The sequence below is a fragment of the Bos indicus genome, chromosome 3 (assembly GCF_029378745.1).
Source record: "Bos indicus isolate NIAB-ARS_2022 breed Sahiwal x Tharparkar chromosome 3, NIAB-ARS_B.indTharparkar_mat_pri_1.0, whole genome shotgun sequence".
Taxonomy (NCBI): domain Eukaryota; kingdom Metazoa; phylum Chordata; class Mammalia; order Artiodactyla; family Bovidae; genus Bos; species Bos indicus.
The window spans coordinates 43,681,720-43,709,609 of NC_091762.1; the positions used below are offsets into that span (position 1 = coordinate 43,681,720).

Below are 27,890 nucleotides of genomic sequence, written 5' to 3' on the forward strand. Positions count from 1 at the left end.
AGTCATGGCTGAACTAATCATGCAGCAAATAAAATAAAAAAGCTTAGACTTTAGTAAAAAATTATGACTCCTCTAAATTATTCTTATTCTCAAAATTATTGTAAATGTAAGAAACTATGCTTCATATTTATAGCATTAATCAGGACATAAAATCACAATATAGATTAGAATAAGATACTTTTATTACTAGACTAAAACTATCTTAATAAAATGAAAATTGAAATGTTCTTAATGCAATAGTGTTCCAATGTGTAGTCACCTATATATATATATATCATATACATATGCGTACCTATATATATATATGTGTGTATGTATGTGTGGACTGTGTGTGTTAAGTCGCTTCAGTCGTGTCCAACTTTTTGTGACCCCATGTACCGTAGCCCGCCAGGCTCTTCTGTCCATGGGATTCTCCAGACAAGAATACTGGAGTGGGTTGCCACTTCCTACTCCAGGGGATCTTCCTGACCCAAGGATCGAACCCGAGTGTTTTGTGGGTCCTGTGTTGCAGGCAGATTCTTTACTGCTGAGCCAATAGGGAAGTCTTATATATATGTGTGTGTGTGTGTGTGTGTGTGTCTATGTATGTATGTATGTGTGTGTGTATATACATACACACATATATATATGAATAACTCTAAAACAATTAAATAAACTTCAGTGACTTAAAAAAAACCCAAAAAACCCTAGATACCTACTGCTATCTTTGTAGACTAATAAAATGCAGGCCATTATCTTCAAAAGTTCAGCAACAACCACAGCTGTAGATGACAGATAACGAGGCCCCTCTTCTTTTAATGTCCTAGAATAACGCATCGTCAGAACCAAACTGGTAGTCTGAAAGACCAAAATTCCTAAAGAAAGGTATTTTAGGTTGGCTGACATTGTTTTATCTTCATTTGCCTGAAAAACAAAATACACAGGGCAAATAAAGTTAGAAAACATTGAAATTAGAAACATTAAAAATCAGTAAGAGATGTCTCATTCCAAAGAAGATAAAGTGCATTCCACCCTATTTTTCCTGCTAGTTACAACTATAAATCTTGGACCAAAGACAAAGCAACTATAAGGAGACTCTGAAAAGGTGAAAAAATAAGACAAACTGGCTAGAGACTGCAGATCTTGAGAAATGTAGCAGTGAATTCCCTGGAGATTTTTGCCACTCATGTATCTTACCCTGGGTGCTATAGCAGTTCACAACCTGGAACCACCAACAGATGTAGGTCAATAAGAAAAACGCCGTAAGAAAAAGCCCACCGTCTCCAACCGAGGACTGGGAAGACAGCAGTCCTACAGGATGTGACCTCCCCAACTGAGTGCTGTGTAATCTGTGACCAGAGCTTTGATGACCATCCCTAACGTGCACAAATGACAACAGAGTTGGTGGCCCTCCCACCCCCACCAGACACTGTAGCCGAACAGATCATGGGGGCAGAGCTCTGCCAACCACTCCTGCCGTATACAAGGTGAATGGCATTGAAGGTGCAGACCCATCCCTCCCTCTCCAGTGTCTATTTAAGTAGGAACCAAAGTCTCATAACGCTCTAAATGCCCAGGATACAATCCAAAATGAGTGTACTCATCATACTCAAAGACAAAAAAATCTCAACTAGGATAAATAAGGACAATCAACAGGCAACAACACATAGTTAGTACAGATGTTGGAATTATCAGTCAAGAATTTTAAAGCCGTCACTACAAAAACGTACCACCAACAAGCAATTATAAACATTCTTGAAATAATTTTATATCTACATCATTGAAAAAAATAGTACAGAAGTTCTCATGTACACTTCATCCAGTGTCCCCCAAAAATAAAAGAAGCAAAGCTCCAATATTTTTCCTAAAGTAATTTAATATTAACTCTAAGAGACTCACTTTAAATATGAACATACAAACATGTTAAAAAGTAAAAGGAATGGAAAAAGATAAGCCATGATAAAAATAGCTATGAGAAAGTTGGAGGAGTTAGATTAGTATCAGGCAAAACAGATTACATAAGAATTATTTTTAGAATTAAAGGATACTTCATAATGATAAAAGAGTCAACACATCAGGAAGATATTATAAATGTACATGTGCTAACATAGCCTTAAATACATAAAGCTGACAGAACTAAAAGGAAGAACAGGTAAATCTACAGTCAGAATGTGGGATTTTAACCCACCTTTCTCAGTAATTGATAGAATACACACACACACACACACACACACACACAAAACCCAGTAAGAATACAGAAGATCTGAATAACACCATCAGTCACTAAAACTCTGTAGACTTGGAGATGACCCACTAAGATCCTCCTTCAAGGAAGGACTTAATGTAGTGTGCATGGTCAGTCAACTGCCTCTCTGCCCCAAGCCACATCTTTGCTTCAAATTCATCTAAAGATTCAATCTCAAAAAAAAAAAAAAAAAAGAATCCCTGAAGGGTTTTTTTTTTGGTAGAAACTAACAAACTGATTTGAAAATTTATAGGAAAATACAAAGGACCTGGACAACCAAAAGGATTTTGAAAAGGAAAAATAAACTGGAAGGGGTTAAACTACTGAAATTCCAGACTCACTATAAAGCTCTAGAAATAGACTGTTATTAACATAAGGACAGAAGAATAGATCAATGGAACAGAATGAATTCCAGAACAAGACCTATACATATTTGGTCAAATAATTTTGACAAAGGTACCAAAAAGAAAGCATAGTCTTTTTAACAAATAATTCTGAAACAATGAGCTATCTGTAATTTTTTAAACGAACCACTATTTATCTGCCTCGTGCCAAATATTAACTAGAAATAGAGCTGTTATAAAAGCTAAAAATATAAATATTCAGGGTAAAAACATAGGAGAAAATCATATCCACATTTCTTACAAAACGCACAAACCACAAAAGAGAAATATGGAAAAAGTGGACATTGTCAAAGTTTAAATCTGCTCTTCTGAAGATACTGTAAAAATAATGAAAGGCAAACCACATCATGGGGGAAAATATTCTCAATACAAAAATCTGACCATGGCCTTGTATCTAGAATGTATATAGAACTCTTATAACACAATGAGTAGAAAAAAATTACCCAAATGAAAATGGACAAAAGATTTGATAAACATTTCACCAACAAAAGATAAAATGGCTAATATGCCCACGAAAAAATGTTCAATATCACAGTCATTAGAGAAATACAAATTAAATCCACAATGAGATAACATTATATACCTACGAGAACAGATGAAATCTTAAAAACTGATGCTACCAAGTGTTGAAGAGGGTTTAAAGTGAAAAGAACTCTCAATTTTGCTAGTGGGAATTAAAGTGGTACAACCACTTTATCACCCATCTATCTCATACTTATAGATCTGTGTGAGCAAAAGAATCCTAATGTGAAATAAAACTGTAGCATTTTAGAGGTGGAAAATGTTTTAGAAATCATCCAGTACAATCTATTCCTCTTACAATAAAGAAAACAGTGAACAGAGAAGTTAGATGACTTCTTCAAGGCCTTATAACTACTAATTGGAAATAGCAGTTATGAAGTCAAGTATCAAGTTCTCTAGATCCCATTACATGCTACTGTAAAATTTCAAAAGACTTCCTGGTGGCCTTTTATCTCTGTATAAAAGGAGAATAAGTTGCCAGCAATCTACATTTGGCAAAGGCATTTGATTTTCCCGGAAAATGTTACAAAATTATTTCAAATCTGGTTAAGAAACTCTTTTGTTTATTCTGTACAACTAAAACTCTGCAGGGGCCACAGGACTGGAAAGGGTCAGTTTTCATTCCAATCCTAAAGAAAAGCAATGCCAAAGAATGCTCAAATTACGCACAACTGCACTCATCTCACAGCCAGTACGCAGAAGGCAATGGCACCCCACTCCAGTACTCTTGCCTGGAAAATCCCATGGATGGAGGAGCCTGGTAGGCTGCAGTCCATGGGGTCGCTAAGAGTCGGACATGACTGAGTGACTTCACTTTCACTTTTTACTTTCATGCATTGGAGAAGGAAATGGCAACCCACTCCAGTGTTCTTGCCTGGAGAATCCCAGGGACGGGGGAGCCTGGTGGGCTGCCATCTATGGGGTTGCACAGAGTTGGACACGACTGAAGCGACTTAGCAGCAGCAGCAGCACAGGCTAGTAATGTAATGCTCAAAATTCTCCATGCCAGGCTTCAGCAGTACGTGAACAGTGAACTTCCAGATGTTCAAGCTAGTTTTAGAAAAGGCAGAGGAACCAGAGATCAAATTGCCAACATCCGCTGGATTATCGAAAAACTGAGTTCCAAGAAAACATCTACTTCTGCCTTATTAACTATGCCAAAGCCTTTGACTGTGTGGATCACAATAAACTGTGGAAAATTCTGAAAGAGATGGGAATAAGAGACCACCTGACCTGCCTCTTGAGAAACCTATATGCAGGTGAGGAAGCAACAGTTAGAACTGGACATGGAACAACAGACTGGTTCCAAATAGGGAAAGGAGTACGTCAAGGCTGTATATTGTCACCCTGCTTATTTAACTTATATGCAGAGTACATCATGAGAAACGCTGGGCTAGAGGAAGCACAAGCTGGAATCAAGACTTCTGGGAGAAATATCAATAACCTCAGATATGCAGATGACACCACCCTTATGGCAGAAAGTGAAGAACTAAAAAGCCTCTTGATGAAAGTCAAAGAGAGTGAACGAGTTGGTGTAAAGCTCAACATTCAGAAAACGAAGATCATGGCATCTGGTCCCATCACTTCATGGGAAATAGATGGGGAAACAGTGGAAACAGTGACAGACTTTGTTTTGGGGGGCTCAAAAATCACTGCAGATGGTGACTGCAAGCAAGAAATTAAAAGATGCACACTCCTTAAAAGGAAAGTTATGACCAACCTAGACAGCATATTAAAAAGCAGAGACATTACTTTGCCAACAAAGGTCCGTCTGGTCAAGGCTATGGTTTTTCCAGTAGTCATGTATGGATGTGAGAGTTGGACTATAAAGAAAGCTGAGCACCGAAGAATTGATGCTTTTGAACTGTGGTGTTGGAGAAGACTCTTGAGAGTCCCTTGGACTGCAAGGTGGTCCAACCAGTCCATCCTAAAGGAGATCAGTCCTGAGTGTTCATTTGAAGGACTGATGTTGAAGCTGAAACTCCAATACTTTGGCCACCTGATGAGGAGAGCTGAGTCATTTGATAAGATCCTGATACTGGGAAAGATTAAAGGCAGGAGGAGAAGGGGACAACAGAAGATGAGATGGTTGGATGGCATCACTGACTCGATGGATATGAGTTTGGGTAAACTCCAGGAGTTGGTGACAGACAGGGAGGCCTGGCGTGCTGTGGTCCATGGGGTCGCAAAGAGTTGGACACGACTGAGCAAGTGAACTGAACTGAACTGAAGACCATAATGTACATATTATAACGGCAATACTCTGATTTCTTTTCAAATGAAAATATAAAGGTCAGATTCTAAGCCAGGATACATTACTTCTACAATGTGGCTTTTCCACATCCAAGTATATACAACATCAATATAAACATTCACTGTGATAAAACAGTTCTTAATATTCTTAGTCTCTCACAATGTTATTTTTTGTTTTTCTAAGTCTGTGAGAGAATAGAAAAAAATATACACTGGTTTCTGCCCCTGGCTCCTGAAACCCTGGTAGTTCTCTAACTGATAAGGGCACTAGGAGCATCTTTTATTCTAATATTTGGTCTTTGACCCCAGTTCCTGACACATTACTCCTGAAATCCTTGTAATTTTCTGGGTGATAGACATGTCTTTTGTTCTAATAAGGCAAATTTGGGTGGGCTTCTGGATGAGTCCTGAAGGAGAGCTGCTCAGCAGAAAAAACAAGCCATGATTAGAAGCTTGGAATTTTCAGCCCTATCTCTGAGCTCCCCTACTCCCCCATTGTCTGAAGAAGGCAGAAGGGCTGAATATGGAGTTAATGATATATCATGCCTACATGATAAGCCTCCATAAAATCCCAACAGTATAGGGTGCGGAGGGCCTCCAGGTTGGTGAACATATGTGTACAGGGAAGGTGAAGCACCCCAAGTCCATGGGTACAGAAGTTCCTGTGCTGGGAACCCTCCCAGACTCTGCCCTAATCTTCATCTGATTGTTCATCTGTATTCTTCATCATATCCTTTAATAAACTGGTGAACATAAATGTTTCCCTGAGTTCTACGAGCCACTCTAGCAATTTAATCAAGCCTGAGGACCTCTGATTTGTAGCTAAATCCAAGTCAGTTGGTAACTGGGGACCCAGGTTGTGATCAGCATATGAAGTAGGGTGGGAGCAGTCTTGTGAGACTTAGCCCTTAACATATGGGATCCGACACCATCTCCAGATAGGTAGTATCAGAACTGCAGAAGGACATCCAGCTGGTGTTGCAGAGAATTTGCCTTGGTGTGGGGAAAAACCCCACACAGATTTGATGACCAGAAGTGTCAGAAGTGAAATACTCTGTATGAGGAGTAGAGGAAACATGCAGGAGCAAAGAAGGGTGTTGTTTTTCTAATATGAAGTCAAGAAGTAAAATATATGCAAACACATGATTATTTGCACTAGAGCACCTGTAAAGAATTACAGTTGAATTTACAATTCTGCCTAAAGGAAGAAAAAAAACTCAAAATGAAAAAAATGAAGTATTTCCTTTTTTTTTTTTTCCTATTTCTTTTTCTTCCAGTTTTACTGAGATATGATATCTAGTACTGTGTCAGTTTAAGCAGTACAAGATGACTTTCACGTATTATTAAATGATTATCAAATAAATTAACATCAATCACTCTTTGCAACCCCATGGACTGCAGCACACCAGGCTCCCTTCTTCTTCATTATCTCCCAGAGTTTGCTCAAACTCACGTCCACCGAGTCGGTGATGCCATCCAATCACCTCATCCTCTGTCAAGAAGTGTATTTCTAAGACATACACTTAGTTTGATTTTAGAGTACAATATAAGGTAGAAGTAAGTACTTTCATTTAATAAACCCCTATATGCAAAACAAATATATAAAAACAAAATAGATGAAAACAAAGATTATGTTCCACCTCTATAAGACAGTCTTACATATATTTTATATATATATAATATAATATTAGTACTTTGGCCATCTCATGCGAAGAGTTGACTCATTGGAAAAGACTCTGATGTTGGGAGGGATTGGGGGCAAGAGGAGAAGGGGACAACAGAGGATGAGATGGCTGGATGGCATCACTGACTCGATGGACGTGAATCTGAGTGAACTCCGGGAGTTGGTGATGGACAGGGAGGCCTGGCGTGCTGCGATTCATGGGGTCACAAAGAGTCGGACACGACTGAGCGACTGAACTGATCTGATCTGATCTGAATATATCTATAATATTTTCCCATTATAACTGAAAACAAACTTCTAACATTTTCATGTTTAATATTTAATTTCAGTCTCTCCTACATTTTTTTCTCTTATTGTCTAATCCCCCTTCTTTTATCCTTTCAGGTGATACCAATCGTCTAGTTTCCAGATTATTCTTTGTTTCACAAAAACTTCCTATCCAAGAAACTTATATATCAATAATCAACAAGAAACTGTTCTTTCCCAAATGTAGCCATATTCAGTTTACAGTCAAAACCCTCATGTACCAGTCAACAAATTAACACCCATATTCCTTTAAAGACCCCGATTACTAAGCTCCCTGAACCCACCTGGAGTTCAGTGAGGCTCTCAGATTTAGAGCAGTATTAGAAGGGTCAGGATGCTTAGATGTTCCACTTTCACCTTAAAGCTAAGACATGAAAAATGTATTGTTCCTGATCAATAAACAGCACTATTTCATTTTGATGACTTTCTTTGGTTCGGTTTGTTATGGTTTTTCTAAAAAAGCATTTTATTTTATTTACTTTAAAAAGTAGTTACTGTTAGTGAGAAAAATGTAGAAACAAAAATTATATTGAACCCAATCCCACTACTCAAAGACATATGAAGATATTTTGATATAGATTCTGTCAATTTTTCTTAAGTTTTTGGGAAATCTCTAAACCTTGAGGACATTAGCAGCAAAGATAAAAGTACCTAGGCCATTTCATATTCCCACTGAAAGGACTTCAACAACTTTTGGAGATTCTTAGTTACACAGGAAATAAAGTCTTGTAATCAAAAGTTCTAAATTCTCCTAAAAAACAGTAGATCTTTCTTGAGGGAAAAGAATGGATTTTAAAAATATAATAAAATACCAAGAATGTAACAAATGTCCACAATTCCACCACCTAGAACTAACAATTATCAATCTTGTCACATTTGCTTATCTTTCCTTTTTTAAAGGAATAAAACATTATAGTTAAAGTCAAAATTCTCTCTAAGCCACAACTCTAAGTCTTATTCCTCACTGTGCCCCTATTATCATGCGTTTGGAGTATGTATTTCAGTGCACTTTTAAAATTTTATATACCTACACAGAAATATGTGTAATCCTAAATATTTTAATACATGGCATCAAACTTTTAACATAAAATATTCCAATATTTTATATTATTTAACATTAACAGAACTATATCTGTATAGAACATGTAATAACATAATATACAGTATATTAATATAATTATATTAAATATATTTAATGTTTTATATTTAATATACATACCTATACAAACATGGTATACATTATTTAGCATCTTCCTTACTGTATTCAGCATTGTTTTGCCTTCTATGTTGACATACAGACCTAGTTCATTGCTTTTAATAACTCTATAATGCTCCATTAAATAAGCGGGCCTTCTATTTACCCATTCTCCTACTGATCAACATTTAAGGTCCTTTTTTCTCCTTTTAAAGATTTAAATTTAAAAATTTTCTTAACATTTTTCAACAAGTAGCTCCTAAATATTATATAAGCTAATTTGTTTCCAGCTATTTTTCTAAAATTTAATATTTTATATGACTTCTCAGGTCTCTTCTAGTTCTGCTAAGTCACTTCAGTCGTGTCCGACTCTGTGCGACCCCATTGATGGCAGCCCATGAGGCTCCCCCGTCCCTGGGATTCTCCAGGCAAGAACACTGGAGTGGGTTGCCATTTCCTTCTCCAATGCATGAAAGTGAAAAGTGAAAGTGAAGTCGACCCCATGAACTGCAGCACACCAGGCTCCTCTGTCTACGGGATTTTCCAGGCAAGAGTTCTGGAGTGGGGTGCCATCGCTTCTAGTTCTAACTATACACAATAATTTCAATTTTTTCATCCAGAAGTACTATCTCAATATTTAAATTGTAAACTTTGAGGACTTCCCTGTTGGCACAGTAGATAAGAATCTGCCTGCCAACGCAGGGACACAGGTTTAATCCCTGGTCTGGGAAGATTCCACATGCTGTGGAAAATCTAAGTAGTAGTTCAAAAACTTCTGATCCCACATGCTGAACTACTGAAGCCCACACAGCCCATGCTCTGCAACAAGAAAAGCCACTGCAAGGAGAAGCCCAAAGCACTTCAACGAAGAATAGACTCCGCTCTCTGCAATTAAAGACAGACTGCACAAAAGCAACAAAGACCCAGTGCAGAAAAAAAAATTACATTGTATACCGTGAGTATACATATAGCAATACATAACATATTATCATTAACTATTATAAAGTTATTAGTGTATAATAATAATGTATAGCTGTAATCTTGGTGTGTGTATACTATAATCATACTAATTTGATACAGTCACACTGCAAGTCCTTCTAAAAGTCCTTTGCACAGGAATATTTCAGGATTTGCTTAGTCACTAGAAAAGATCTTGTATTTGCTTTCTGATCACTATTTTTCTTTTGAATTGCCAGAGAAGTTTGATATTTACAAAGTTGAGTTTTATTATTTTTAAATCCCTCTCACTTCTTGAAAGAAAAATGTACAACAAAAACTTCATTCACCTAATAACCTCCATTAATTCGGATTTGATGCGTTTGTATGATGACTTGGTTAGAACTGTGTGTAAAAAATATTAGTGAACTTATTAAGAGTTCAAAAAATTCTCAGTAATTAACAATCTTCGGGGGGAAAAAAGGTTTTTCAAAAATACTAGAAGGTATAATTTAAGCATATTTGATATGCTAATTACATATCCCTTATTTTCATTAAAGTAGCTCCCTAAGATCCTTGCCTTTATAAGGCTTTGTCAACCAATTCTGAGTTACTTAAAGCCTTTAAACATTTAAAAAAAATATATATTACATAAAGTATATTTATCATTAATGCACACTACTACTACTTTCACCCTTATGTTAATCAGGGTTAGTGAGAAATTATTTGTTTGTTTATACCATTATTATTGCACTACTACTACTACTACTACTACTAAGTCACTTCAGTATTGTCCAACTCTGCGTGACCCCATAGACGGCAGCCCACCAGGCTCCCCCATCCCTGGGATTCTCCAGGCAAGAACACTGGAGTAGGTTGCCATTTCCTTGTCCATTGCACTAGATAGGCACTAACCAAATTCTGAAACATTCAACTCTATACTCATGTTTCTCTTCAAATTGAATCTTTTGCTTTTTACTAAAGATCCTTGTTGGGGGGGAGAAGCATGAGTGTTACTTCAATTGTTTGAGGCCTTGTAAGATAAACAAGACTGGAAAAAAAAAAGAAAAGAAAAACACTATATACTAAAAATTTCTATTTATTTTTTACTTGTAGATAAATCTGAAAATCAGCCTGGCTACAAAGTTATTTCCAATAACATATGTATAATCTTTAGGTCTCTGTATGAAGCCCATTATTCCATGGAGACAATATCTGTATTTTGCTGTTATGTCTCCAGCCACTAAAAGTCCTGCAAAACTAAATGTTTAATTAATGTTTTTAAATTGTAGTACAATTTATGTGGATTTTGAAAGACTATTAAGTACCTAAGGAATTCTGAAAATTAATTTTCCTTCCATTATAAAAACAAAAGGCTAAATTTCTAACTTAAGATTTCTTAGAGTGAGCTACTTTTACATTTTCTAAACATTAGTTCTGATATACACTTCCTAAGTATTATATATCACACATTATTGATGCATAATAGAGAAATATAAAAACACATTATAAAGTGGTATGCAAATATAAATTCAGAGTAGTCAGAAACAGCTATTAGTATAAAAACAAACCTTCCAAGTTTTTTCTAAGTAAATGAACAGAAAAAGCAAATACATACAGAAATGCTGACTTCAGCTGCAATTTTTTGTCCATTATCTTCCATGATGCCAAAACTTTAAAACTGCAACCTATAACTGTATGCTAAATAATGATGAATAAAATTCATCACAACTGGCATTTATACGTCTTCTTTCCAAACTATCTCAGTAGACATAATATTCCCCCGAAAGTAGCAACTTTCAAGTTGTACCTGAAGTTCATAATACTCCTGTGGAAAATCCAGAAGTCTTATTTTTTTATAAAAGTGAAAAGAAACATGAGTTAAAGGTACTTTATATTATCAATATAGTCCATTTTGTTTCTACAGTAGAAATAATAACCTCCACTAAACTAGTGAGCTTAAGTTCACTCTAGAGTGCTTAAGAAAAGCAAAATCCTGTTCAGTAACACTTACCAACTGACTCTACAGTCTGTGGTTCCTATTACATTCTAAGTTAAACAACCTTTCATTGTTTCTCCTCCCTTTTCTTCTTCAAGGTGCCAGGTTTTCTGTGTACATAAGACAGTATGACCTGTATGTAAGTTAGAGTACTGTCAATTTTTAACTTGTTTTTTTCTTTACAGACGGCAGATTTTTCACTTCTACATTCAGATAAAATCAATAGTATTCAAATATTTCTTCAACTTCACAAATATAAAACCTCTTTGCATTCTAGTTTTTAGATTAAAAATTGTCCAGTATTATCGTACTCTTTACACACATTAATGACTGGGGAAACATAATGACCTAAAAGATATAGCTCTAAGACTCCCTTCTACTGTGAGGTAGGTGCCACGTAAAAGGTACTCTTTTCTCACTCATCCATTTCCCTACCCCTTTGCTATTCTGTTCTATCACTTTCTGCTGTGGTCACATCCTGCCATTGATAGCTAAAGGCTGAAGTTAAAAGGCATTCTACAAAGAACAGAGGCTAGTGTACAATCCAGGTAGGGTCTGTAGGGTGCCAGAAGTTGCCACCCCAAAGTATGTCTTCAACATGCAGATTATTTCAAGCTGAAAACAGTGAAAGCCCTAAAGACTCAGCAAGAAACTTTGACCTTTCCCTTAACTGACCAAAAAAAAAAAAAAAAGGGGGAATTTAGATAGAGGGCCTGTTCCCAGAATGTCACCAGAGATATCTGCAAGGAATATGGGCTGTATGTGGCGGAAACTCTAGGCAGAGCCTAGAGATCACAGTCCACTCTGGGTCCTACTGTCACTGCATGGCCCAGCAAATATTTACTTAGCAAACTTTTACTTTTCCATCTTCACGTCAATTGCTTTCCTTCTCTTTGAAGAAACAAACCACTACCTACTACATCCTCTTTTGTCTTTAGCTGCAGAGGGTATTTAAGATGAGGGTTTCAGCCATTTTGACAAGTTACTCAGTTTTCCTGGGTCTCTGTATGTACATGTGTTATTAAACTTTTGTGTGCTTTTTCTTTTCTCAATCTATCTTATGTCAATTCAATTCTGAGACCAGTCAGAAGAACCCAAAAGAATTAAAGGAAAAATTCCTCCTCCATGACAGGGTCACAGGCACTAACCATTAGGATAGTTTCAAGACTCAGGAGATTGGGGTCAGAAGTAGAAAATAAAGGTATCACACAATTCACCATCCATGTTTAAATACATACATACCATGGTCAGGCACTACAATGAGCACTGGATATACAATGATGAACAAAACAAATATAATCTTTTTCTTTGGAGGGCTTATCCTCTAGCTTGGAAGACACAAATTATTCAAATAATTTAAGAAATACTATAAGGATGCAAGGGCTTCCAAGGTGGCTCAGTGGTAAAGAATCTGCCTGCCAATGCAGGAGATAGAGGTTTGATCCCTGGGTCAAGAGAAGGAAATGGCAACCCACTCCAGTATTCTTGCCTGGGAAAACCCATGGACAGAGAAGCCTGGCAGGCTACAGGCCATTGGGTCGCAAAAGAGTCAGATACGACTTAAGAGACTAAACAACAATATAAAGGTGTAAACTGCTATGACACAGTGTATGATAGGCAAGTATCACAGGCAAATTACAGTCCTTGTATTATTACTGTATACAGTAATGGTTAAACTGAAACACATTTCCCCAAATCCCCTTCTCTATATGGTGCTGGGTCAGAATCAACGAAACACAAAACCTGCACAAGATTTGGAAGGCAGAGTGAACGAAGCAAGAGCCATTACTCCAGAAGATTTTCAAGAGTTAAATGTGATGAAACAGAAACAACGGTGCTAGCAGGTCCCATTCATCCTCTTTTCCCTGCTCTAACTCAACTCCTCCCAACTGCTGACCCTACTGAGCAACAGTTCCTAATCCCTAGAACCTGAAAACGTTACCTTATTTGGAAAAGGGAATTTTGCAGATGAAATGAAGTTAAGGATCTTGAGATGGGAAAATTATTCTGAATTAGCTAAGTAAATCCTAAATGCCAACACAAGGGTCCTCATAAAAGACAAAAGAGGAAAATACAAGTACTTACAAGAAGGCTTTTCCTATGGCTCAGTGGGTAAAGAATCCACCTGCAGTCAGGAAAAATAAGGCACAGGTTTGATCCCTAAGCTAGGAAGATATCCTGGAAGAGGAAATGGCAACTCACTCTGGTATTCTTGCCTAAAAACACCCTGGAGGGCTACAGTCCAAAGGGTTGCAGAGAGTCTGACATGACTGAACATGGATGCACGAAAGAGAAAACAGCACTGTAAAGATGGAGGAAAAAGGAATGTGAAGACGCTGGCCTGGAGCATCTGGAGTGATGTTCCAGACTGGAGTGATGTAGCCACAAACCAAGTGATGCTGGCGCCCACCAGATGCTGGAAGAAAAACTGGAGTGGATTATCCCCTAAAGCCTCCGGAGGGTACAGAGTGCCTCTGACACTTTGATATTAACCCAATGATACTGATTTTGGATTTCTTGCCAGCAAAACTGTGGGAAAATACATTACTCTTATTTTAAGCAGTCAAACGTGGTAATTTGTTACAGCAGCCCCAGCAAACCAAACCAAGCATCTGAGTCTATAATGAAAAAATGTAATTGTTCTCCAGTCCATGTGTAGTCGGGAAGAATGCATTTACTATGCGCTGGAAAAAGACTGGTTAAAATTAAGCTTTCACTACTCAAAAGAGATATTAATAAGTTAACAAGAAAACTGGGTTATACTGAAAAGTGCATAGAACAGTTCCTGGCACACAGTATGTGCTCAATAAATATATTTTTAAAAATAAATGCCAAAATCTGTAACAAATCAAGGATACAAAAAAATGAGATATCAGTCTAGAGATCATCCATCATGGAAAATCTGAAGCCTATCCACTTGGTTGATAAAACTAAATGACTAATAATAACACTTCTACAGGGAAGGTAAAGACTTGACAAACATTACAAAGTAATTCTACTACAGCTAATTTTATAAAACATCAATTTCTTTGCTATTTTAAAGAATATAAAGGCAAAAAAAATTTTTTTAAGAAAATAAAAGGCAAAAAAGATTACATGTTTATTAGTCTGTTTTTATAACCTGAAATATTAATAGTAGATAATCAGAGGTAAATGTACAAGCTAGAAAACAATTTTCCAATTTTAAGTTTTCTGTCGATATTCAATTACCCTCAAATTGACCAATTTCAGGTATACTACATTTGTCAAAACATATCATCTGAAATATATCTATATATATGCAGAAAGTCAAACATAGTCCTATAAAATAGCTTTGATTTTCAAGCACTAACATTAATAATAGGGTTCTAGTATTTTCTAACATTTTAAAAATGTTTAAGTATTAAACTGTACTAGGGTAATCAAGAATAATGTCTAGTTCTTTATTTAATTCAGCCTGAGGATAAATCTTTAAGATAAGGGGCATTAAAATATTTTTCTTTGCAGCCTTCACAAATGGTAAAAGTTTTAGAAAAATATGTTTATCAGTGAAAATAATTTAACAGAAACTTCACATGAATTGTTATAGTTTATGGCCTGACAAACTATCAAAGATTTAAAAATTTTTTAAAATCTTAACCTGTTAATTTGTGCTTGGGTAACTAATGAAAGATTACCACACTACCATAAGGACAAAATTCCAATATTAAAATTCAAATCCATTATAAATCTGACAACACAACCACTCCCAAGTAAACCTTTAATAGTCTTAGAAGTTTCTATTCACTATGGTTGTATTAACCATATAGGATATAAAAATATTTTGTTTTATGCTTTTTTGTTTCCAAAACGTAAAAAATTTTTATTGAAGTACTGTATAGTTGATTTACAATGTTGTATTAGTTTCTGGTATATAGCAAAGTGATTCAGTTATACATGCATAATTATTTTTCATTATAGGTCATTATAAGATACTGAATATAGGTGCCTGTGCCAAACGGTAGGATCTTGCTTATCTATTTTATACATAGTAGTTTTTATCTGCTAATCTCAAACTCCTAATTTACCCCTCCTCCTGCCTTTCCCCTTTGGTAATCATACGTTTGTTTTCTATGTCTGTGAGTTTCTGTTTCTATTTCTGAATACAATATGAATCTATCTCATGTCCTGCTTCATTTCTGATGGGGACAGCCTTCAGGGTTTCACAGCTCTAAATCTACCGTCCATATAGCAAATGTCTTAATAAAATGTGGATCTAATCACACGCCTTTCCTATTTGTAAAGTTTAACTGAAATACAGGGCCTGTCACATAATAGTCATTTACTCTGTTAGATTTATAAAAGAACAAATAAACTCTGTAATATGTAAATTCTCAGAAGGGAAAAATGACCCTGTGAATTAAGTCTCTCTGTACATACATATGGAGAAGGAAATGGCAACCCACTCCAGTATTCTTGCCTGGAGAATCCCATGGAGAGAGGAGCCTGGTAGGCTACAGTCCATGGGGTTGCAAAGACTTGGACACGACTGAGCGACTTCACTTTCACTTTTAAACAAATGCAACTGGTTTTCATTAAATATTTTCTAATAGTTGCAACTTCACAAGAGAAGTTAATGAAATAATTATTTACTGAGCACCTGCAACCAATCAGACATTGTGCTAGGTGCTTTATGGCATCATCTCACTTAAAACTCATTTTATCTGTAAAGGAGATACCACTCATTTTACAGATTAAAAACTGAAGTTCTGAGATATTAAGTCTATAACTTCCTTTGCATAATATGACAGAATTCAGATACGAAGCATGATTTCTCTCAGTCAAAGCTACAATTCATGGCCCATGAATTTTTGCAAGGAGTCTATTGCATGGTCTTTGCAATAATGCCTAAGTGTTGAAACATGTCTAAGTTTTAGAGGGTCAGTCACCATAACATATTAGAGTATGCCTCCACCAGATTGTATAAGTTCACATTCTGTCTCCACATAACCATAACCAGGGCAAAGTACTTAACCTCTGTCCCTCCTTTCTCTTACCTATAAAATGGGAATAAACAATAGTATGTACTTCATAAAATGGTTTAAAGGATATAAATTACAAAACAGGGGTTATAATTCTACATTGCCTCATCTGAGTATTCACTGGATAAAAGAGTCAGCAAAAACAATACCGGGAGCAGACTGTGGCTCAGATCATGAACTCCTTATTGCCAAATTCAGACTTAAATTGAACAAAGTGGAGAAAACCACTAGACCATTCAGGTATGACCTAAATCAAATCCCTTACAATTATACAGTGGAAGTTGAGAAACAGATTTAAGGCACTAGATCTGATAGACAGAATGCCTGATGAACTATGGACGGAGGTCTGTGACACTGTACAGGAGACAGGGATCAAGACCATCCCCAAGAAAAAGAAATGCAAAAAAGCAAAATGGCTGCCTGAGGAGGCTTTACAAATAGCTGTGAAAAGAAGAGAAGCCAAAAGCAAAGGAGAAAAGGAAAGATATAACCATCTGAATGCAGAGTTCCAAAGAATAGCAAGGAGAGATAAGAAAGCCTTCCTCAGAGATCAATGCAAAGAAATAGAGGAAAACAACAGAATGGGAAAGACTAGAGATCTCTTCAAGAAAATTAGAGATACCAAGGGAACATTTCATGCAAAGATGGGCTCGATAAAGGATAGAAATGGTATGGACCTAACAGAAGCAGAAGATATTAAGAAGAGGTGGCAAGAATACACAGAAGAATTGTACAAAAAAGATCTTCATGACCCAGATAATCATGAAGGTGTGATCACTCCCACTCACCTAGAGCCGGACATCCTGGAATGTGAAGTCAGGTAGGCCTTAGGAAGCATCACTACGAACAAAGCTAGTGGAGGTGATGGAATTCCAGTTGAGCTATTTCAAATCCTGAAAGATGATGCTGTGAAAGTGCTGCACTCAATATGCCAGCAAATTTGGAAAACTCAGCAGTGGTCACAGGACTGGAAAAGCTCAGTTTTCATTCCAATCCCAAAGAAAGGTAATACCAAAGAATGCTCAAACTACCGCACAATTGCACTCATTCACATGCTAGTAAAGTAATGCTCAAAATTCTGCAAGCCAGGCTTCAGCAGTACGTGAACCATGAACTTCCAGATGTTCAAGCTGGTTTTAGAAAAGGCAGAGGAACCAGAGATCAAATTGCCAACATCTGCTGGATCATTGAAAAAGCAAGAGAGTTCCAGAAAAACATCTATTTCTGCTTTATTGACTGTGCCAAAGCCTTTGACTGTGTGGATCACAATAAACTGTGGAAAATTCTGAAAGAGATGGGAATACCAGACCACCTAATCCGCCTCTTAAGAAAACTGTATACAGGTCAGGAAGCAACAGTTAGAACTGGACATGAAACAACAGATTGGTTCCAAATAGGAAAAGGAGTACGTCAAGCTTGTATATTGTCACCCTGCTTATTTAACTTATATGCAGAGTGCATCATGAGAAACACTGGGCTGGAGGAAGCACAAGCAGGAATCAAGATTGCTGGGAGAAATATCAATAACCTCAGATATGCAGATGACACCACCCTTATGACAGAAAGTGAAGAGGAACTAAAAAGCCTCTTGATGAAAGTGAAAGTGGAGAGTGAAAAATTTGGCTTAAAGCTCAACTTTCAGAAAACTAAGCTCATGGCATCCAGTCCCATCACTTTATGGCAAACAGATGGGGAAACAGTGCAAACTGGCTGACTTTATTTTTCTGGGCTCCAAAATCACTGCAGATGGTGACTGCAGCCATGAAATTAAAAGATGCTTGTTCCTTGGAAGGAAAGTTATGACCAACCTGGACAGCATATTAAAAAGCAGAGACAGTACTTTGCCAACAAAGGTCTGTTAAGGCAAGGCTATGGTTTTTCCAATAATCATGTATAGATGTGAGAGTTGGACTATAAAGAAAGCTGAGCGCTGAAGAATTGATGCTTTTGAACTGTGGTGTTAGAGAAGACTCTTGAGAGTCCCTTAGACTGCAAGGAGATCTAACCAGTCCATCCTAAAGGAGATCAGTCCTGGGTGTTCATTGGAGGACTGATGTTGAAGCTGAAACTCCAATACTTCGGCCACCTGATGTGAAGAGCTGACTCATTTGTAAAGACCCTGACGCTGGGAAAGATTGAGGGCAGGAGGAGAAGGGGATGACAGAGGATGAGATGGTTGGATGGCATCACTGACACAATGGACATGGGTTTGGGTGGACTCCAGGAATTGGTGATGGACAGGGAGGCCTGGCGTGCTGCAGTTCATGGGGTCACAAAGAGTTGGACATGCCTGAGCAACTGAACTGAACTGAACTAAGACTTACTCATGTTACAAAATGCCACTAATAACATTTAAAATTGGCTTTTTATAGCACATATGAATTTAGAAAAACCTTATCTACCTTTTACAGAAAAACTAGGCAGAGTAGGTATAAAGTCATGTGTGGACATTTCCTTACTGGAATAATTTTCTTTCTTAGCACTTATCTGACATGATCTAAAATTCCAGCTTCATTTTAACTCTGTTTTCTACTATATTACCTGACTTACCAAAGCTTTTCAATTAAAGTGCTTATCTCCAGGCAGCAACTGATTCTTTGGTTCCATTTGGGATGGTATCTCCGACATGGATGATAAACTAGTAAGAGTTTTGGGTAGGCAATCTGGATTGAGCAGCTGAGTTACACTTTAGCTTATAAAATAAACACTCATATTTATATACCAAATACTCTCAAATTTATATAGCAGAAGACATCCAAAAACCAATCATTAAAATACGTATAAAAAAATCATATTAAAAAAAAAAAGTAAAAAAACAAAACAAAACCCATATATAACCACAGCACTATACTCCTTCATTAAAGGAAACAATTAAGTTTAATGTACTTAGGATACACCTGTTTTTCAGACAGGTGAAATCTAATGTTAAGCTACCAATTCATATTGATCTGAACTTTAATAAATTCATACACGCATTATTATTAACTACTAGTTTGATGATGTTCAAGCTACCTCAGTAACCCAGACAGGTCTACAATTTACTCTTCAGTTTTTTATAATTTCACACACACACACAAATCCACAGCAGACTGTTATCAAATAGAAACTTCCTTCTCTAATAAAGGGAAATAAACTCAAAAGTTATACTTCATAGCTACTGAAGGATGATTAGCCTTTAAGGGAGAGAATATTTCAGTTGATTCCAATTATCTGTCCAGTCATTCATCCAACATACTTTCTACTAATATCCATTTCAAATATAACTGAGGCAGCCCAGACCGTGTATGTAGGACACAGGGTTTGATCTGTCTCACCCTGAATATTCTCATTTAAAAGGTGGTGATGGGAAACAAAATATGTCATTCCCAAAATATGCTACTTTGACATATTATTTTGAGTTGTAGGTATTAAAACGCAGGGAAACCTTCTCTGAATTTCCCTTATCTGCTTAAACATAAATCCTCTAAAAGGAAGTCAACTGTCATAAATCCACTCCCCAAAGGAGCTTCATCAACCGAGACTGACTATTAATCACAGGAGAGGAGACTAAGAGAGGAAGGTAAATTCTGATGTTGTCCTTTACAAATTCAGATTAGCAGGAGAGAACATTTGTAAAAATTCATTCTCTGAATTGCAACTTTGTATATAAAATGGTTTTGGTATATTCATCGTTTTTTATTTTATTTTATTTATTTTTGGCTGTGCTGGGTCTTTGTTGCTTCATGGGCTTTTCTCTGGTTGCAGTGAGCAGAGGCTACTCTCTAGCTGTGGTGCAAGGGTTTCTCATTGCCATAGCTTCCTTACTGCAGAGCACAGGTTCTAGGGCACACGGGCTCAGGAGTTGCAGTTTCTGGGCTGTAGAGCATATGCTCAGTAGCTGTGGCCCATGGGTTTAGCTCTGCGGTGTGTGTGATCCTCCAGGTCCAGGGACCAACCAATCTCCTGCATTGTTGTTGCTGTTCAGTTGCTAAGTCATCTGACTCTTTATGATCCCACAGACTGCAGCATGCCAGGCTTCCCTGTTCTTCACCATCTCCCAGAGTTTGCTTGAATTCGTATCCACGAAGTCAGTGATGCCCTCTTCTCCTTATCTCAGACTTTCCCTTTATCAGGGTCTTTTCCAATGAGTCAGCTCTATGGTACTATGGTAGCCATAGTATTGGAGCTTCAGCTTCAGCATCAGTCCTTCCAATGAATATTCAGGATTGACAGGTTTGATCTCCTTGCTGTCCAAGGGACTCTCAAGAGTTTTCTTCAGCACCACAACTCAAAAGCATCAACTTTTTGGCACTCAGACTTCTTTATGGCCCAACTCTCACATCTGCACACGACTACTGGAAAAACCATAGCTTTGACTATATGGACCTCTGATGGCAAAGTGATGCCTCTGCTTTGTAAACATGCTGTCTAGGTTGGTCATAGCTTTTCTTCCAAGGAGCAAGCATCTTTTAATTTCATGACTGCAGTCACTGTCCACAGTGATTTTGGAGCCCAAGAAAATAAAATCTGTCACTGTTTCTACTTTTTCCCTTTCTGTTTGCTATGAAGTGATGGGACTGGGTGCCATGACCTTAGGTTTTTGAATGTTGAGTTTTAGGCCAGCTTTTTCACTCTCCTCTTACTTTCATCAAGAGGCTCTTTAGTTCCTCTTCACTTTCTGCCATTAGGGTGGTATCATCTGCATATCTGAGGTTGTTGATACTTCTTTCTCCCTGCAATCTTGATTCTAGGTTGTGATTCATCCAGCCTGGCATTTTGTATGATGTACTCTGCATATAAGTTACATAAGCAGGGTGACAATATACAGACTTGATATACTCCTTTCCCAGTTTTGAACCAGTCCATTGTTCCATATCTGGTTCTAACTGTTGGTTCCTGACCTGCATACAGGCTTCTCAGGAGACAGGTAAGGTGGTCTGGTATTCCCATCTCTTTAAGAATTGTCCATAGTTTGTTGTGTTCCACACAGCCAAAAGCTTTAGCACAGTCAATAAAGATGTTTTTCTGGAATTTGCTTGCATCTTCCATAATCCAAAGGATGTTAGCAAGTTGATTTCTGGTTCCTCTGTCTTTTCTAAATCCAGCTTGTCATCTGGAAAGTCTCAATTCATGTACTGCTGAAGCCTAGTTCATGAACTGCTGAAGCCTAGCTTGAAGGATTTTGAGCATTACCTTGCTAGCATGTGAAATGAGTGCAACTGTGTGGTAGTCTGAACATTCACTGGCATTGCCCTTCTTAGGAACTGGAATGAAAACTGACCTTTTCCAGTCCTGTGGACACTGCTGAGTTTTCCAAATTTGCTGACAGGCAGATTCTTTACCACTGAGTCACCATGGAAGCCCACTCATTGGTTTGATTCTTGCCTTCCCAGGGACAGCTATTGCTTTCCAGTTTGTCTCATTTTGTGTCCTGAAAAACTGGGGTTGGTTTTCTGCCTGCTCAGGCATGCAGGTTATGATTCTTGTGTATTCAAGCAACTCAACTGTAAGGTTGGGGGCAAAAAAATATGAGGAGACAGAAATGTGGGTTACATCTCATCTGCAGCTACTGTCCTACAGACCACTGCCAGCTTGGGGTGGGGGTGGGATGTTACCATCTTAAAATTTTGTGTATCACAGAAATAATCAAATTTCCTTGTCCACTGCATTAGAATGAACTCTCACTAGATCCTTAACTATGACCATTTTTAAGTCTTCTGTCATTTACAAATAGTTACTGTTTTACTCTTATGCTTTCCTGCTGCTCCTAAGTCACTTCAGTCGTGTCCGACTTTGTGTGATCCCAGAGACGACAGCCCACCAGGCTCCCCCGTCCCTGGGATTCTCCAGGCAAGAACACTGGAGTGGGTTGCCATTTCCTTCCTGAAGTTTGTCCAGAACATTTGTCTTCAAAAAGATTCAAGAAAATGACACTGATAAGTACTCTACATTACAGATTTGTAATAACTTTAAAATCATACCAATGAACTAGGTAATAAATTCCAGAACTCTAATGGAAAAAATTAATGGATTCATGAAACTACTAACTTTAGATCAAGCAAAACAGGAATAATTACATGGGACTGAGAAAATGATGAGAATGATTTTTAATTTTATGACTTTTTGTTAAAAACATTGCTAGCTCTTTAACACTTTAACAGATTGAAGGAAGTCTTTTTTCTTAAACTTTCTATAATTTAAAGCAATTTGGTAAATTATATCTTTGCAAACAGAACGGAAACATTTATTTATCTGTTTCTCCCTACGTGATTCTTCAAAAAATCGGAAACTAATAGTGAGTATTCTTAATTTCATGACAATATAGTTACTTGCATATGTTCAATAAGAATCTATTTTCCTTGTAATAGGATACAGTTGGAAACACTGGCTATACGGCCAAAGTTTTGACTGAGAAGTCATATTTGAGGATAATATCAACTTTAAGGAATTAAGGTGGACTTTGTGTAAAGTCCACCATTCTTTTGGTAAAGAATCCACCTGCAATGTGGGAGACCTGGGTTCAATACCTGGGTTGGGAAGACCACCTGGAGAAGGGAAAGGGTTCCCACTCCAGTATTCTGGCCTGGAGAATTCCATGGACTGTATAGTCCACTGGGTCGCAAAGAGTCGGACACGATTCCAGCTTTCACTTTACAAGGTCAATGAAGCCCCTTCCAGAAACACACACACACACACACACACACACACACACACACACAAAACCCCTGGTATCTTGCTTTCATAGTTCCAAGCCATATCAGTTGAGTAAGGAAGGTCATTTTCTGGTGGGTCCAAGAACTTAAGGATTTCTTAGGGACCTCAAGGAAAAAGGAGAGAGAAATTCACTCAAATCTAAGTATTACAGGAGAAATCTGACGGTCAGTCCTTGGCTTGGCTTTCTGGGCTTGAGATACTTTCAAACGTCTGAGATTCCTTCTGAAAAGTTACAGCAAAGCAGATTTTAAGAGTCTTTATGGTCAATTACTATTCTTACTGCATTTACATAAATAATCAGGCCAAGTTTAATGAGACTAGACTTATTGTGCAAACAAATTAGTCTTACTGTAACTATCTTTGGTAGAAGTAGAGAGGACTAGAGAGAGAACATTTACGTTTCAGTAGCACACTTCTGTGGATATCATATTCTACTGTAGTCCACTGCCTTTGAGGTTTTATAATCTACTTGTACACTGGATTGGATCTCTGAATTATTCTAGTTTCCTCCAATATCTAGTTATGACTCTCTAAACTAACATTTTCAACTTTCTCTACTCTGACTTGGAATCACAAAAACTAAACACTGTCCTTTTCCCAAAGCCCTGCAAGCTGAAGCTAGACAACTTGGGTAACTTATTATTTTTCCAGTTTTATTGAGTTATAATTGACATACAGCACCACATAATTTTATGTTGCACAGCATAATGATTTGACTTACATACATCGTGAAATGATTACCACAGTAAATTTAGTGAATATCAATCTTCTCATGTAAATTAAATAGAAAATATATATTTATGTTTTTTGCCTTATGATGAGAATGTTTACGATTTACTCTCAACAACTTTAATATATAAAGTACAGAAGTAATACTACATTTATCACATTGTACATTATAGCCCTAGTATTTATTCATCTTATAACTGAAAGTTTTTGCCTTTTGACTACCTTCTTCCAATTCTACCCTACCTTCCACCCTGCCACCCTCTGGTAACCACAAAAATGATGTCTTTTTTCTGAGTTTGTTTTTGAAGTACAATTGACATACAACACTATGCTAGTTCCTGGTATGCACCATAGTGATTTGCTACTTCTATACATTTCTAAAGTAATCACCATGATACATACAGTCACCATCTGCCACCTAAGATTTACACATGTACTGACTATATTCCCCACACTGTACATTTCCTACTTGTAACCGTTTGTTATTGGAAGTTGTACCTTTTAATCTCTTCCACCTATTTCTCCCCTAACCACCTGCTTGTTCTCTGAGTTTATGATTCTATTTCTGTTTAGAATGATCACTCTTGTGTTATAGTATAATCTTATTTCAGCTTTTTATTAATCTTATATTTGAAAATGCTTTTCTATTCTATGTTTTAGTACTTTATTTGATCCTCAAAGTAATAAATCTTTGAGGTAGTATAGATAACTTTCTCAAAAAATGATAGCAAAATGCTAATTTACCAAATATTATAAAATACTTATAAAGTGCAGCACACAAGAGAAGAATGTTTTGGACTGAAGACGGACTTTAGAGAGCTTTATAAGAAGGAAGTAGCAACTTCCAGTTGGAAAAGAAGTCCTGGGAATACTGTACAGCATGGTAACTATAGTTAATAATACCATATTGTATATTTGAAAGTTGCAAAAAGAGTAAACTTAAAATCTTAAAAGCTGTCATTACAAGAAAAATTTGGGGGACTTCTCTCGTGATCCAGTGGCTAAGACTCTGAGCTCCCAATGCAGGGGACCCAAGTTCAATCCCTGGTCAGGGAACAAGATCTCACATGCTGCAACTAAGACCTGGTGCAGCCAAATAAATAAATATTAAAAAAAAAAAGAAAAATTTTGTATCTATGTGTGGTGATGAATGTTAACTAGATTTGTGGTGATAATTTTGCAATACATACAAATATCAAATCATTATGATGTACACTGGAAACTAATACAGAGTTATATGTCAATTACATCTCAATTTTTTAAAAAAATTAAAGGAGGTGGCATTAAAGAATACCTTTTGCAAAGATGGACAGAATGATTTCTACAAAGATGGAAAAAAAGGCCTTCCTTGTAGGAAGAAAGGATGTAAGCAAAGAAGGCGGCACATAGGCATAGAACATGTTCAGAAATTAACTTCAAAGTAACTATTACGATTGAGCTAAAAAACAGAACTCGTGGGATAAAATAATTTTTTAAAAAAGAATGAAAGGGACATGTTGATTTGATTGAAGTCAAGGAGAGCTACACATTTTTGAAGAGCTTTGGTTGGTAACCTAAATAATTTTATATTTAATCTGGATTCAATAGAAAGTCACTGGAGTATGTCTGAGGAAAGAGAAACCAAGGAATACATAAGACCTCTGGTTTTGAAAAGCAGTTTCAAGGGGAGTTACTGGAAGGGAGATAGGCTGAGGACAGCAAATCCAGCCACTGCCACAGAGCAAGTAAGAAGAGGAAAGAGAAGTCACGTTTAGCATAGAAATGAAAAAGAGAACAAGCAAACTGGGATGCTGAAAAAGTAGAATCAATACTTGGGAGGAAAGTTAGGGCCAGGAATGTAAATTTATAAGTCATGCCCTTAAAGGAAACAATCTGAGTTTACCAGCGAAAATGAGTAAGGGCACCAAGTGAGAAACTACCAAATTTCATTTTTAACTACCAGAGTTGAACGCTGATCGAAAACAAAAAACTGCGGTTCCATTTTCAAATGCTGCATGTAACAGAACATAATAAAAGATTCAGCCTTCTACCATAAAGTAATGAAAAGTGTTTTACCAAGCATGGCCCAATACTACATTTAATATTACCCTTTAATTCATTTGAACCAGCATCCCCTGTAGTTTAGTTGCTTTAAATAAAAGTTAATTAAAATCTTCCCTTCCTAAACACTCAGAACCCAACAAGCACACCTTTTCTGATAGGAATCCCACCTGGCCTCAGACAGCCTTTGCCTGCGTACTAGCCTTACCAAGGACAACCTTTCCATTTCTTGAAGTCCCTGAGGCTTCTTCAGCGCAGGGTCCCGGTCTCCTGGCTCGGCATCAGCCACAGGGCCGTACACCGAGCGGGAAGCTCCAGGACAGTTCGCAAATGGAGTGACCGCCAGCCTGGCCCTCCGGCCACTCGGTTCCGCACGCCCGAGACTCTAAAGCACACACTGCCGTTTTCATTTGGTTGACACACCCCTTTCCTGGAGCCCTTTTCCTTCCTACACCTAGCACATTCCTCACGTCGTCCCTCGTACTTACAACGTGTCACTTCATCCACTCCCACCCCGTACTCAGCTAGTACTTAAGGTATTCCATACCGTTCCCTTCACTCAGACAGACTTCGTATCAGCCGCGCGCCCGCTGCATCCTCCCGGAGCTGCCCCGGCCAAAGCAGAGGCCACCGGCCTGCCCGTGCCCGCCGCCACCCAGGAGCGCACCAGGCTCACCTTCCGCGCCGCTCGTCCGGCTGCGCGTACTGGGGGCGGCGGCTCAGCTCGGCCCCGCGCCCCAGGCTGCGGCGCCCGCCGGGTCCCCCGCTTCCCTTGAAGCGCAGCACCACTCGCTACCGCCGCCGTCGGTGCCGCCGGCCCAGTGCGGCTCAGGCGTTTCCGGGTTCCCGCGGTCCCGTCTCCCAATCGCTCCGGCTGCCGCCTCGGCCCGGGTGAACGCCGTTCCCGGCTCGGCTCTGCTGGTCCCATCTTGGCATTTGCCAACTCCATCCCCAAGACGAGGACTTCAGAGGCTCCGCGGGCGACCCCCGGAGCCGGCTTCACTGTCGCGTCCTTGCCTGGGGCAGTACCTTCTGCTAGTTGTTTCCTAAAGGGACGTAGCGAACGGAGTGACTCCAGCGGCGTGCCTCTGCCGGACTGCCTGGTGGCGAAGGTCGCCAGAGTGTGAGACTGCGAAAGTAAAGTCAAAGTCCTTTGGGGGCAAAGGACCCTGAGAGGGAGTGAGGAGGTGGATCCAGGAAGCAAACACACTGGGTTCTAGAAATGTCAGTGACAGTGAAAACTAACGAGATTCGTTCTGGCTCAGGCTGCCATTCATTTTTCTGGAAGGCTTGTTCGGTTGGAAATAACCGCTTCTCCCACTCTGGTTTAGACCCTGAGGCTGAACAGAGCCTAGAGCAGCGCCACCAAATTAGTAGGGTAGGATTATCCCTTTCCTCTTAACACCACGCCGCTATGAATTAAGCCTGTGTCTCTTTATATTGCAAATGATTAAAACTACATCCGAGAAAGACAAACGGAGAAAGAGAGCAGAAAAACAAAATTAAATAACTGTATTAGAGTAGAATGACTGGCTTTAAAATTTTGGCTCAGATGGAAACGAATCTGCCTGCAACGCAGGAGACCCAGGTTGGATCCCTGGGTTGGGAAGATCCCATGGAGAAGGAAATGGCAGTATTCTTGCCTGGGAAATCCCACGGACAGAAGAGCCTGGAGGGCGTCCAGTGCATGGGGCTCGCAAAGAGACACGACTTGAGCGACTAACACTCATGATCTTGAGAAATTCCCAGGATGGTGGAATATATCTTAGATTTTCATGTTTGTTCTAAATATTTTGGAAGTAAAATGTGCCTGATGCATAATAATAATAGCTAGGCACTATTCTAAGATTAAGATAGAATATATAATGAATCTTTTCCTCCTTTTGTAAGAGGGAAAAGATTTAA

General features: G+C 38.1%; 1 protein-coding gene and 1 non-coding gene across 4 annotated transcripts in view; one reads left to right on the forward strand and one right to left on the reverse strand.

Annotated features, from left to right (window-relative positions):
* Window positions 1–27,081, reverse strand: part of SLC35A3 (solute carrier family 35 member A3) — a 42,673-nt gene extending 15,592 nt beyond the window's left edge. Inside the window, exons 1-2 of one of the 3 annotated variants that reach the window (XM_019956996.2) lie at window positions 26,662–27,081; window positions 699–903 (exon numbers count right to left, since the gene is read on the reverse strand). In XM_019956996.2, coding sequence (XP_019812555.2) covers window positions 699–903; window positions 26,662–26,934 — 478 coding nt within the window. In that variant the 5' untranslated portion in view covers window positions 26,935–27,081. The other 2 variants (XM_019956998.2, XM_019956997.2) reach the window with 2 other exon arrangements.
* On the forward strand, window positions 10,463–10,577 carry LOC139182436 (U5 spliceosomal RNA). The gene has a single exon (XR_011566092.1). It is a non-coding gene; the product is annotated as a U5 spliceosomal RNA (small nuclear RNA).
* Window positions 27,082–27,890: the final 809 nt, after the last annotated feature.